Source organism: Accipiter gentilis, chromosome 1, assembly GCF_929443795.1.
Source record: "Accipiter gentilis chromosome 1, bAccGen1.1, whole genome shotgun sequence".
Classification (NCBI taxonomy): domain Eukaryota; kingdom Metazoa; phylum Chordata; class Aves; order Accipitriformes; family Accipitridae; genus Astur; species Astur gentilis.
The window spans coordinates 6,720,132-6,733,615 of NC_064880.1; the positions used below are offsets into that span (position 1 = coordinate 6,720,132).

General features: G+C 38.0%; 1 protein-coding gene across 7 annotated transcripts in view; it reads left to right on the top strand.

The window, feature by feature from the left end:
• VPS13D (vacuolar protein sorting 13 homolog D) overlaps nt 1-13,484 on the top strand; it is a 109,496-nt gene that overhangs the window by 81,955 nt on the left and 14,057 nt on the right. For all 7 annotated transcript variants that reach the window (XR_007507343.1, XM_049811046.1, XM_049811075.1 and 4 more), the window contains 2 exons: nt 431-563; nt 2,407-2,602. Coding sequence is in view for 6 of the 7 variants with exons in the window: in XM_049811046.1 (XP_049667003.1) it covers nt 431-563; nt 2,407-2,602 (329 nt within the window). In the remaining variant the exon portion in view is untranslated. The remainder of the gene's footprint in view (nt 1-430; nt 564-2,406; nt 2,603-13,484) is intronic.

A 13,484-nucleotide genomic window follows, 5' to 3' on the forward strand; every position in this document is an offset into this window, starting at 1 on the left:
CTCTCGCAAACGTTTTAGTTTCATGACAGGCATATTTGCCTTGAAGCTTTTCACATATCTTTGCAGAAGAAAAGCTTTGTATCTAAATAACATTCTTGTGAGTTTTTGAAAGGTTACAGTTGGGTCACTAGCACTTCTTTTGGTACATCTTTCACAGACTTCATTTATTTTGGCTTGACCACTGCAGTTGGGCACCTACTTGGTTTTTGACTGTCACCTCAGGATTTAAGTTGCACCAATGGAAAGCACACATTAATGCACTTCAGAGCTTTCTTCATGGCAAAAAAGCTGGAGTGACTGTGTACATGTAACAAAATGAGTTGTATAAATCTGTATTTCACAACTAGAATCTGGGAGTTTTCTTCAGTAAATCTACATAAGAGAAACACCTTTTGTTCTTTTAATAACAGAGTAAGTTGCTCTCTTACAGTTCGCTGGGACCTTGTCAGATGGTTTGGGAAAGACAATGGACAACAGACACCAGACCGAACGAGAATACATTCGATACCATGCTGCAACTAGTGGAGAACATCTTGTAGCTGGAATCCATGGACTTGCACATGGTAACCCTTAGCTGTAATTTTAACTCATCTGTCTCTTAAAAGTAATGACCACATTGAAAAGTACAGTTTGTATTACTCTTGGGTGATTACTTGAAGCCAGGGAAGTGGAGCTATCACAGGCTTTATATTTAAATTTGAATGCTTGCAGGTTGGGGTGGGGGAATCATTTTGGTTTTAAGTTGAGGGAAACTGCATTTAAGAATAAGGTCTTTTCACATGTAACTCTAAGTAAAAGCTTTTTTACAAATTAAAATGAAATTACAAAAAAAGTCCATGCAAAACTTCCATTTTCTTTGTGGAGGCATAAAAGATCCATGCAGACAGTCTTTTTGAGGGCCAGACATTAACATAAAAATTAGTATGGCTGGATTGTAGCTTTCTTGTGTTTGCTTTCAGTTCCAGAAACCTGAGTTTCCTCAGAATCAGTCCATCAGTTTAAAGTAACATTTCACCAGTTGGGTTATTTTGTGGTTTTGGTTTTTTTAAGTCTACTATGAGCTAAAGGAATGAATTTGTGTAAAAGGCAGTGGACTAATCTTAATTTGGCCAGAATCTCACATCAATTTAGTTCATGATTTATCTGTTGAAGAAAGTTAAATCAATACAAGCCAAGATTAAATCAAATATTTATATTTTGCATCATCTTGACTCAGTTTGTTTAAATGTCATTCTTTTAGTGCAACTGTTGCAGCCTGTGTAAAGATAATGTGGCTTTCACTAAAACAGCAATCTTTTCTGTGCTAAGCAAAAGTCTTTATGCTGGACTTTTGTCATAAAGAGACACTGTGGGTATTTAAATGGATCATGAGAGGGGTTTCTCTCACACCAATGTGCTGTAAAGTCTGATACAAATTATGTTGGTAGAAATGCAGGAAGTCTGAAATGTGTGTGTCTGCTGAAAAGTCAATTATAAAAGCACTTCATGGTGTTGTATTATCCAGTAATTAGGTGGACTGTTTTAGTCTTAATTCTGTTGAGTTTTTAAATGCTTCCCACTCAGGCTTTGGGGTTTTTTAACCATAAGATATAGTTACTCAAGAGAAGTAATTTAAATACTTTGTGCTTCTCGAGTTTGGAAGTTAAGATGCTGCCTGGTCTGTACTTCAATTACAGACCTTGAATAGAGTACCTGGCTGCCAAAAACTGAGGAGCCAAATGGTGGGAAGCATTTTTAAATGAGTACTCAAGCCAGTTCACTAAAAATTGTGATTTTTTTTTTTTTCTTATGGTGGAGATGTGAAATCTGTAAAGCATGTTCTCAGATAACGAACTACTCCAAGTCTGTAGAAGCTTCAGCAGGTTCTTGATTTCTCCAGAGCATTCAGATTCTCAGCAATGGAAACAGGCACAGAAATGTCTGTTTGCAGCATCATGGTTAAAATCACACAAAGCCAGTTTAAAATAATTGACTTTTTCCAGTGGAGAAATGCACTTACCTGTTTTCTGTCTCAAACTGTAAAAGCTTTTCTGGTAATAGAATTTTGTTACATTATAAGTAGCACTTCACCTTAGGAAGAGATGAGGACTGTTTGTGTAAATACAGCTGGGAAATCAAACACTATGGAAATATTTTTTTTTAAATACATATTTAATAATGAATTAAATCTTTTTCTGTGGGATATTGTCTATGCATATGTGTGTGTATGTATACTACATATACAAAGTATAAAGTTACTTGCTATCGTAATCAGTTCTGAAACAGGTTTTGTATTATTAAATGCACAGGACATTTCTGTCAAGCTTGAGAGTTAATCATTTAGGCAGACAGAATCGGCTGTGACAAGGTTCTACAATTTTGAGAGGCAGTACTTCTGGCCTACTTTGCTGTTCTTGTCTTTGCTAGGTATCATTGGAGGGTTGACAAGTGTAATAACTTCAACAGTTGAAGGTGTGAAAACTGAAGGAGGTGTCAGTGGTTTCATATCAGGCCTTGGGAAAGGGCTGGTTGGCACAGTAACCAAACCTGTGGCTGGAGCTCTGGATTTCGCATCGGAAACTGCACAGGCAGTGAGGGACACTGCAACTCTAAGTGGCCCCAGGTCAGTAAGCAGTTTATATTTCTGATCAATAATACTGTAAAAATGTATATTTAATGCCTGCTGCAATTTCTGATCTGATTATCTTTCCTTACCCAAAGGAACAATAATTTAATCAAATTTACTATGAGCTATTATTAGTGATGTAGCCCATTTCATTCAATTTGCTTTTTCTTTAATAGATGCCATTTATTGATACTATAACAAGAGTGAAATTTGCACAGAAAAGCTACAACATAAAACAGGAATTATTAAGCTACAGCGTTAGATTAAAGCAAAATTTTTAAAAGGCTATATGTAACGAGATTAAACTTCTGCCATGGAATCTTTACACAGAGTTGAAATGGAAGAGTTCTTTTCCCTGCTCTACCTCCAGCTTCCATATGTCCGTGTAGAAAAACAACTCTTCAAAGGTTTGAAGAGTTCCAGCATCAACATAGTGTCATTATCTTCTAATTTTCCTTTGGTACAATAGTTCTCACATAAAGTGTGGATATATGCCCTTAAGTCCACATGCTTATTTGTTTACCCATACATATGTGGATGTGAATTGTCAGCACATGAGGACAGATGCTTTGGCTTCCTTCCTGTGTTCAGTTACTAGCATAATGTGGTCTCTACAAAATAACGATGATTATGTTTAAAGTAAATGAATGTTCATTAGCACTGACTATGACTGTGGAAGAGGGAAGGGCTAAGTTCTAAAAACGCTGCTCCACGAGAAGATTCTTTTTACTTTTTCTGGCCAGGAGTTTGCTTTATACACTAGTGCTATCCCAATAAGTCCTTTTGTATGTACGTGAGATCCTGCATGCTGAAGAAGTGAAAGAAAATCCGAAGTGAATTTTATTGTCAGAAAGCTTAGAGAAGAATGTTTGCAAAATGTTGGGGTTTGTCTTCCCATTTGGCTTTTCCATTTCCTGTGTTTTATTGTGCCACGCTTGGAATCCTGAAGTGTCTACCATCAGTGTTTCAATAAAGAATGAGCTTGATGAAGTGCGAGTGAGGTGCAGGAAACTTTGAAAGAATGAACTTAGGTGTACTTTGTTGTGAGAATGGAAGTGTTTACATGTATCTATCTTATGTATCTGGTACTTAGCGTGATTTGTGAAACGCAGAGGTCAGGGATTACAATTTGGTAAGTACGTGTGCATACACACAATTATGTAAGAACTCTTAAGTGCATCCCTGAGAAAACACATCTACTGTTTTGCTTGTATGTGTCTTAATTTTGTGACTGTACAGATTGATTTATTTATTTAAAGGTGGGGAGAAACACAGCTGGCTATACTGTTAGTTGTCTTACTAGCTGAGCTGTGGTTTTATTCTAGTTTCAGGATACACATACACTTAAAATTCATGTTTTGACATACTTTGAGATACAGCCTATAGACAGTAGCGATTATGTTATCAACAGCTGACAAACTAGAGAGCAACTGGGAAAGGGAGGGCCTCCAAACAACCTTATCTCTAGCTTCTCTTTGCCTATGTGACATACTTCCCTTTAACTTGTTAACTGTCAGTTAAGAGATGAGGGTAAAACAGATGACCTGAACCAGATTTTTGCTTCCACGGGATTCTGAAATACTATTGTCATAGACAAGCGCTCTGAAATTATTTTAGTGTCTACACACACTCTGCAAAAAGTTTGACCCAGCAACCTTCTACAAGGTGGGGAAGAAAAACCTTTCTCGATTACTACACTTCTGCAGTCTACAAAATCTGATCAAAACTTTTTTTTTAGATAAACAAATGTACTTGAGAATATGTAGACAACGTAGGAGGGGAAAAACCCCAAAACCACCACCACCACCTATAAGCAACCTTGCACTCATGTTTTATTTGGTAAGGGATTATTTTTTTTTGTCTTATATAATGAAGTAACCAAATTGTTCTTTTGGGGGGGTATTAAAAAAACAACAACAACAGCAAAGGATTTCTACATTTTTTAGACTGCTGTGTACCAATATCCCCCTGCCGCATTTGTTAACTGTTCAAATATGTGTGGTTTGGAATCAAAGTAGAACAGTGTTCCAAACGCAAGTTGCTGGCTCCAGTTGAATATTCTGTTTAAGCATGCTGGGCCATGTAGGCTCTCCCAAGCTAAATACACAAAAACAGCTAACCCTGATGAATGTAAGTTTATGGCAGTAACTGAATCTCAAGTGTAGCTGTGAGCAATTGAAGAATGTGAGTTAATAAGCATGGTAAGAGCCACCTCGACCTTATCTTGAGACTGACAGTGTATGTGCAAGTTTCCAGTAGTGGTGCAAAGTTGAGTCAACCAGTTAATTATAGTTGCATTTAAATAGCATGATACATAACCATTAATTATAGGCCCCTTGCAATTCTCTAATTACATGGTTGAATATTTTAAAAGCTTTGAATTTAAGCTGCGCTTGACTTTAACCATTGGATCAGTTTTAAGCGAGATGAAGAATCGTAATTGAGGTTGTAGGTTTTCCTAAAAGGCATAGTCTAATTCCAGCAACGTTACTGAACTGAATAGAACACTGAGGAAGACTCTGTACCTTGTGTTACTGTGATCATGCTACACGGACGGAAGTCTCTTTTGGCTTCAAAATGTACTGATTTGTATTGGGACTCCTGCAGCTAGCACAAACCATGCGTTTGGAACGTGGAGCCAAACTAACATGGCTTGAGATGCAGACGATGGCTTTATAGCTTATGGTGGTAGTTTAAAAGGTGATGTGTTTAAAGTACAAGAAATTTTTTTTTTTTAATCGGACTTTAAGCTGGACTTTTTTAAAGCTAATCTTATAACTTATTATGTAATCATATAATTATGCTTGTTATTCATTAATAATGCTGCCTTAATACTTTTAAATTTTAATGCAGAGGACAGCATAAAATAGTTGTTGACAATGCAGCATACATCTAATTTATAAACAGTTAATGCCTGTGACTTGATACCTTTTTTTGAGTGGTTTTTATGTGTTCCAAGTACTCTAGTGTCACATACAAGAGTTCTGATTATTTCCATATTTGTCATATTCTGCCAAAAGTCTTAAAGACCAGTTCAAAACAGGAAAGCTGTTATGTCTCTGTGCTTGGAAAGCTCTCTCCTAGAAACGTGTTTTAAGTCCTAGTGCAGCACAAATAAAGAACATTTATATTTAGATGTGTGTCTAACTTAACAAGTAGTGCAGGAAACTGCCATTATGGCTTGCTCTCAGGCTTCTGCCAGGTCAGTGCAAGTTTAAGATTACCCTTGAACTGCTGCTGCGAGCGTTTGTGTTCTTTTCTGATAGTTGCAATGTGAAACTTGGAAGTAAGGAGATAACTTCGTGACCTACCCAATTCCAATTCTGTTGGGGAACTAGACTGTATTAGTTAAGAATAGTTTGAGATTGGCAAGCCATTAATGGTCACAGAAAATTCTTACGTAAATATTTCATTCTTTTCAATGTACTTAACTTGGAAAGAAGCAGCCTGTGCTAGCTGTTCTTTTGTTCACCACTTTCATGCCATCAGTCGGAAATGTGCAGTGAGGTTGCAAAGTTTGAGAACATGCCAAGAGCAGGTGATTTTAATTTTAATTTTTTTTTTTTTCCTTTGTGCGTCTATCTCTCTGTTAGCTATGATTTCGATTGTAAGGTCAAAAGCAGTAGACTTGAGAGCATGAGTATCACACTGAGAAGGTGTAGTAGAATATATGTACCTAATTGTATGGAATGCCAACTCGGCTAATATACTGCAAAGAGCATATTCTCCCGGTTCTCAAGTTCTAAACATAAATATTGCCTGCACCTTCACACCTCTGTATGAGTCCCAGATTTTGTCCTGATCTCAGACTTGATCTAGATCTGACTTCAAGAATCCTTACAGTGATGTCAGTCACATATGGGCCACGACTCTGGTGAACGAGACGTTATTCTTCTCCTGGTAGGCCCTTCCTAAGATCTCCCTAGAAGCCAGAGAGAAAATGTATTTATTGGCTAGTATTCATTGTGTTGTGTAAATCTTGAAGTGTTGCATACAGGATAGTTTAGCTGATTTATCAGTCTGATCTGTAAATGACTTGGGCAGTGTGATTTCCTTCATATCCTCTTTCCTCTTTTTTCCCAGTGGGTTAACAGGTCTTTATAATGAACTGTTTTCTCAGATGATCTGTTTTCTTTTGAGCACATTTGTCCATTTTTCTCCTGTGGCACCCTGTTAAATGGCTGTAGACATTGGGTTTCCTCAGTGTTAGCCCTACCTCCCATCTTCAGTCACTGCTGAACTTGATCTTATGGGTTTACATTCTTCTGTCGTTAGTTTATCCAGATTCTTCCATTGCAGTTGATGAGTTACTTTGAAATCCCCCCAGTCTGTAAGTTCCCATCAGTACTGTGTGAAGAAGGACCGTCATATCCCTGTTCTGTGACAAGCTGTGCTCTGCAAGTCATCCAAAATTGTGTTGGCTGGTTTTACTGCCATATCACATTGCAAATTGATATCCAGTTTTCTGCTTGCTGTTTTCCCCCAAGAGGGTTTTTTTTTTTTCATGTTTTGTTTTATTTTACTGCTTTGCAAATATTTCCTCGTCATTCAGTATTTGTGTTCTGGATTATTTTTCCCCAGATGAACCAGGTTGCAATTTTCTAGGTTGAATCCCATTTCATTTCCTGCCATATTTCTGACCTCTTCAGGTTCTTTAGTACTTCACTGTCCTCACTGGAGTTTTAAACGCCTCTTAGTTTGTCCTCTCCAAATATAATTTTACATGCTGCTTTTACTAGATCCTTGAAGTTAAGCAAGCCTGGTTTTGTGCCCACACATTTTGCAGCACCTCAGCAAACGCTTCTTGCATTAATCATTTTCTGTTACCAGTCTCACCTGCTCAGTATTCTTCTGTCAGGTGTTAATTTACCACTGGTAACTTTGTGTAGTTCTGCTGGAGATCCTATTCTGTTTTCAGATGTCTACTCTTGCTTGTTGTGTAAGTGAATGTAGATGGGGGGGGGGGGGGGGGGGGGGCGGGAGTAGGTCTTTCAAACGGCAGCCCTGTACCTCTTCAGTATGGATAATTTCATCTTGAAACCTTAGGTTTTTTCCCGAAAATGCACCTCAGCTATTTTAGTTTCTTAACTAGAAAGAGACAATAATCCACCATGTAAGACCTAAAATGATTCTAAATAAATGAAGCTACCCTTAAGAATTAACAGAAAACAGTTATCTGTTCTTTTTGCCTATTCAAAGAGTGCTTCTTACTGCCATGAGATGCTTCTGGCTTGTAGTTGTGACTATGGTTTTCTTTTCTACAGCTTTCTGCAAGAATGATATTTTTTTCTTGCCCTTACCCAGAATTATTTTCCAAAGGAATGACTGAGATTACAAAAAAGTGCAGTTTTTCCTAGACTATACAGAAATGTCTCGCATGCTGTACATCAACAAACTAATAGGGCTTTTTGTCAGAAAAGTCTCAAGTAATGATTATATTTGACTGTGAGTGGAATCCTGTCAAGATTCCTTTGCATATTCACTTCACCAGTCTACTTCCCTTTAAAGCTCTGTGGCAGGAATTCAAGCAGTTGAGGCATGTGGTTACTCTTCCGGAGTGCCTAAAATCGTGAGAATTGAGGATGGAGTGCGCTGCCATCCCACGCTTCAGTGCACTTCTGAATCTCTACGTACTCATACAGTGACTAATCCTAAAGAAGTCAGTCTTTAATTAATAAAACTTACTATTTCAAGAAATAAAAATATAATTTTCAAAGTGATCTGACTTAAGAAATAAAGTATAGTAGAGTTAAGCCCAAGACCTTCTGTGTGTTAGAAAGAAATATGGGCAGGGACAGATTTTTTTTTTTTCTTTTTTTTTTTTCATGCCCTCCTCCAGGAGGAGGAGTCCAGGACTGACAGGCTGGGCATCTCACAGCTTTTTCCCTTTGCCTTCCCACTGAAGGACAATTACTTGGGAGCACAGCCTCTATTCTCCACAATAAAGCAGAATTTGCTATGCATAGTTGAAGGAAATAACTCTGATGCATGTAGTTTCTGTGATTTTCATAATCCACAGGATATAGTAAAAGATGAACCTTTAAAACATTAAGTTTGCTTAATCGTATTTTATTGCAGTCTATAATTCTAGAGCCGCAAGTATAATAATGTCACAATTTCCAGAATAATACATTGTTTACTGTAGGAAAGCACTGTTAGCTGCTTAGCACCCAAGAGAAGTCCGGATGACTTGGAGAATCCAAACTCTGTGCTAACATGTCCCTCTCCGTTTCCTTTTTTAGAGGGTTGAATGGACATACATCGGTACCTGCTGTAAAACTGAACTATAATGCCTTTTTCTGCATTACTGCAAATACCTTGCTTTATGTCTGAATACTGTTTCCAGGAGGTTATTGCTAGGTGTCTGCATTACTAGATACCATTTGTATTTGGAACATTTGTTTAATCAGTTGTCTTTACAGTTGGTTCTCTCTGTCCCCTTTTTTGAACTTGACTCAATTTGAACTTGATCTGGAAAGAGTGGAAGAAAAAACCCACAGCGTTGGTACCTACAGCAGCAACATAATACTTCATTAATACTGTATACATGTGGTTACTTTCACATCTGCTGTATATGAATGTTTTTAAGTAATAGGAGATTTTAGAAAAAAATAAGCAATTATTGGCTTGCATTAGGCAATGTTTAATCATACAGGTCTTACATTTTACACATATTACATCTGATTGGCCTTTGGAGCTTATGAGTTAGACTTTGAGTAGCAGGGTCTGAGATAGGAAAACCTGAAACAAACAGCCTGCTTATTTGTAAAAAGACACTTTTTGAAGGCCGAGGGTTACAGTTGCTGAGGCTGTTCATTAGAGCTCCCCTTTGCATTTTACTTCTGTTTTTTTATGCACCCTACACATTAGCAAAGAAGTTGTAGATGGTTTAAATTCCAAGAGGGAGTGCTATACCTTTAGTTAAAACTTGTGTAACTCCTTTTGTTTAAAGTCTTTTTGCTTTCCCATGACAGAATGTATTCCTACTGTTAAAACTGAAGAAAAGCCTAGTTTAAAACTCTGTGGTCACTGGGTTCACCATTGGTAACATGTCTGTTAATGTGAAAAAGGGAGACTTTATGAGGGACTGATCTGTCATTCTAAATACCAGCATCTATTTTGTAAGTAAAAGATTTTCCACTAAAATATTAGTGTTTAACTTGACACTTGTGGGCAGAAAGCTACCCTGGATGCATTCAGACTGTTGGTTACGGGACAGAAAAGGACAGAGGCACTGGAAGGGAATGTTGCGAGGGGAGGACAGAGGAGTGAAAATAGAAGGCATTAAAGCGAATAATGCCGAGTAGTTAGCCAAGCACAAAATGTGGAATTACGTTTTTCTTTAAATGTCCATTCATTATTAGCAACAAATAATTTCAAAAAGATGAATGAATACAGAGTTCTTACTGTGATAGTCTTCACAAACACAAAATACTTGTGCCTTGGTAAGTTACAACTAGAGGCAAGTGTGTTTGCATCACTGGTTAAATGGTACTGGATGGAGGGAAAGTTGCACAGGTTTTGCATTAAACAGAAGACTGCTGCTACGGCTGGGTTCAGAACAGAAACCAGATTTTAAGCTCGATTTCATTGCGTACAGTAACTGGTTTGGAAGAGGTGGTGCAAGTTTGTGAGGAGGAGGCATTCTGTTGTATTAGGCTAGTCTGGTACAAAAAGGGAGATGGCTGAACAAGGACATCATGGGTTCACCACCTGCTTCCAAATGCAACACTTATGAAGGCATGGGGAAGCTGCTAAGATCTTGTTGGGACAGGCAGACATTTGCAGTAAGTAACTAATGTTCACGGTCTTGTAGGCCTGGCATAGTCCATCAGAAATATAAGCAATTACGAATTGCCTTCTGAAAAGAGCTGATAAATCCTTTGTTGGATTTTCCAGATTTATTCTACTACTTACACTTCACATTACAATTAAGAGGACTGTATTTGCTCCACAAAATGGAATTCTTATACTGTGTGCCTGCTTCACAGTATTTAGCTATTAACTAAAAGGAAAATTTTATTTCCTTAGGAAATACTTGTATTTCTAGAGCCCGCATGTTTTGTCTAATTATCTCATATTTCAGCAAAAGCTCTTGGACACCAAGGCCGAAAAGTAGAAGGAACGCCTTTTACTGAGTTGTACATTTCCTGTTTTCTGGTATTCACATGTTTTTTTAGATCCTTTCTTACTCAGAAAACACTCTGCTAAATGCTGCTGCTGTTTCAGTGTATTCTATGTAATAGTTTTCTTGGGTTGAAACAATTACAGAGAGCTGCAGATGTAACTAGTCTGCAATGGTGTGGCCTAGAACGGAATTGGAGAGACTTTGAAAAAGTAAAAAAATTGCATTCATGTGTTAGCATCAGCAGAACAAACTAAAGAGTCATCGAAGACCAGGCAATAAAGTATTCACAATTTCCATTCACAAATCTACTTGCTTAGAATTAGGTGGGATAAGTTGAAAGCGTACGCGCACCAGAAACGAACAAAAGCTTTATTCAAAACAGACGTGTCTGTTGGAATGTACCAGGACAAATCATCAGACTGCATTAAACCAGTCAGACTTGATCCCCAGAATTCAAAAAAATTTAATACACATTCTGTGGGGTTTTATAATATCTTTTGGCCCTCTTACTTAGTATTTTCAGTTCATAAAAATAGTAGGCAAGATGAAACTGGTGTAGTGCAATAGGAATATAGCATTTGTTTATTTACTTACTTCTAAAGCACAAATGGCATCAACTGCTCGCCAGTGCAGCGGCTGTATGACCTCATGTCCTGAAACATCTGTTTGTTGTGCCAAAGGGGTGAAGTCTGGTACAGTAGGTCTAGGGCAGCTTTCTGGGAATAACTTTTACTAGTCTTCATAGCGATGAAGGTAAGCACAGATACTTTCTGTACCAAAGAATGAGTATGCGGGTACTTTATATTGCATGCCTAATCATCAAGAGTCCTGGTGGTTTTCCGTGTATGTATTTATTTTCCTGTGTGTATTTGGAATACCGTCTTTCAAGTTGTCTTTCCATTTGCTTTCACTCGACATGGTTTTGCCTTGAGATCACGTTAAAGGTTTCTTTTACATCCTTAATTTCATGACCCGTATCAAGAAGTGGTCTTTAATTACCACAGTAATAAAGCTTTGAGTAGAGAGTATCTGAGCATACTGAAAAGTGGACTTTTAGCCATTCTGAGACCAGATACAAAGATGTAGGAAGTGCCCATTATATATACAAAATGAATATTCTTTCTAGATACTGTTTTCCCAGTAGTTTTGTGCCTTACTAGAATTACTTGCTAGGTTCTCCTCCCTAGCATAAATATCACAGCATCAGGTTCTCTGGGGTTACTCTGCATGTTTAAAATGGTACAAATATTAAACCATGCAGCTGGACAGGTAGTACTGTTTGTACTGACAGGTTTTATTTTCAAATTAAAGATACACCATTGCTTTAAAACTAATACCACTCAAAAGCAGTGTTTTAAGCCAGATTAGTTGAGGTTCATATTTATGTGGTAATTACAGGCTTACTTGAAAGCAAGGGACCTTGCGGCAAGGTATGTACAAACGTTCTGCTCGGCTGTTTACCTGTTACTAGACAGATTTTTTTTCTTTTGTCATTAACAGCGAGGTTTTCTGTGCAGTCCTAGTCCGGAGTCTGTAGATGGGAGCCCAGGGCCTGCTGGGATGGGGTTTTACACTTGTGCTGTCCTTTTGCCCTTCCACTGAACTCTTTTCATTTCAGTCATGAGCAAACAGTCAGTGCCTGAACTAACAACCCTGCAATCCTCCAAAGCACGCCTCGCTTACAGTACCAAACAAAGGGAGGCCCGCGTGGGCCGGCCCAAGCCAAGGAATGCAGCTTCGGGGTTCTGCTCCATAAATTTAACCAGCACGACAAAAAGGAGATAATATGAGCCTTCGTGATGATCTGAAAGGGGGAGGTTTGTGTCCCATTGATTGCGGTCTGGCCTATTGCCAGGCCCCGAGCCTGACCGACAGTTGAACCATATCGTTAAGGCGTGTAATACAGCTCAAGTCTTGTACAGCAGCCAATGAGTACATATCCAGAGGGCAAAAGTTTATAAAGAGTTGAGGCTGTCCTGTTTAACCCTCTCACACTGCATGTAATATATACTGCTGCCATTCAGAAATAGTCACATTGCTGTTAAAAATGTAAACCTTCAACTTTCTTTACTTGGAAAAAATACATGTGTGTCTGATTTCTAATGTGCAGCAGATTTATAAAGTGATGGGAGAAAAATATGTAAAACTGATTTTTTTTTTTTTCCTTTCTTAAACAAAAAAATCCTCCAGCCCACTTTTTTTTGCAGTACTACTTTATCCATAGTTACTTTTTTGTTCAGAGATGTCTTCTGGGTTGTTCTACAAACTCTTTCATACAGATGGAGCTATTTATTGCCTTGATGTCACCTCATTTAGCATGTGGCTGGTATTTTTATAGATAATTTTTTCACCTAATGTTGCTGTTAACATGTGGAACTCTCTTTATCAGTTTTCTAAGTACAGCCAGTTGATGTGAATTGTTCTTGCAACTGCTAAATTGAAAAATCAATGAGTAGCTTTTCTTAGGTGAAGTTTGTGCTAAAGACTTCGCGGTGCCTGTTGCAGCCCTAGTTGTACTAACAGAAAAGTATATAAAGGAGGGTCTGAAGAGAAAACACATACAGTCATCACAGTTCATTTCACACAGCTCTTCATGCGCACCTAGCAGTTAATGTCCTGATGCTGGGCAGAAGCCCCTGCTTTGCTTTCTTCCCTGAAGTGGATTTGCTTTCCCGGAAAGGTAGGAGTACAATATGGAAACATTTCTGTTACACTTAAATACAGCAACCATGTTTGCATTTACAACAAATG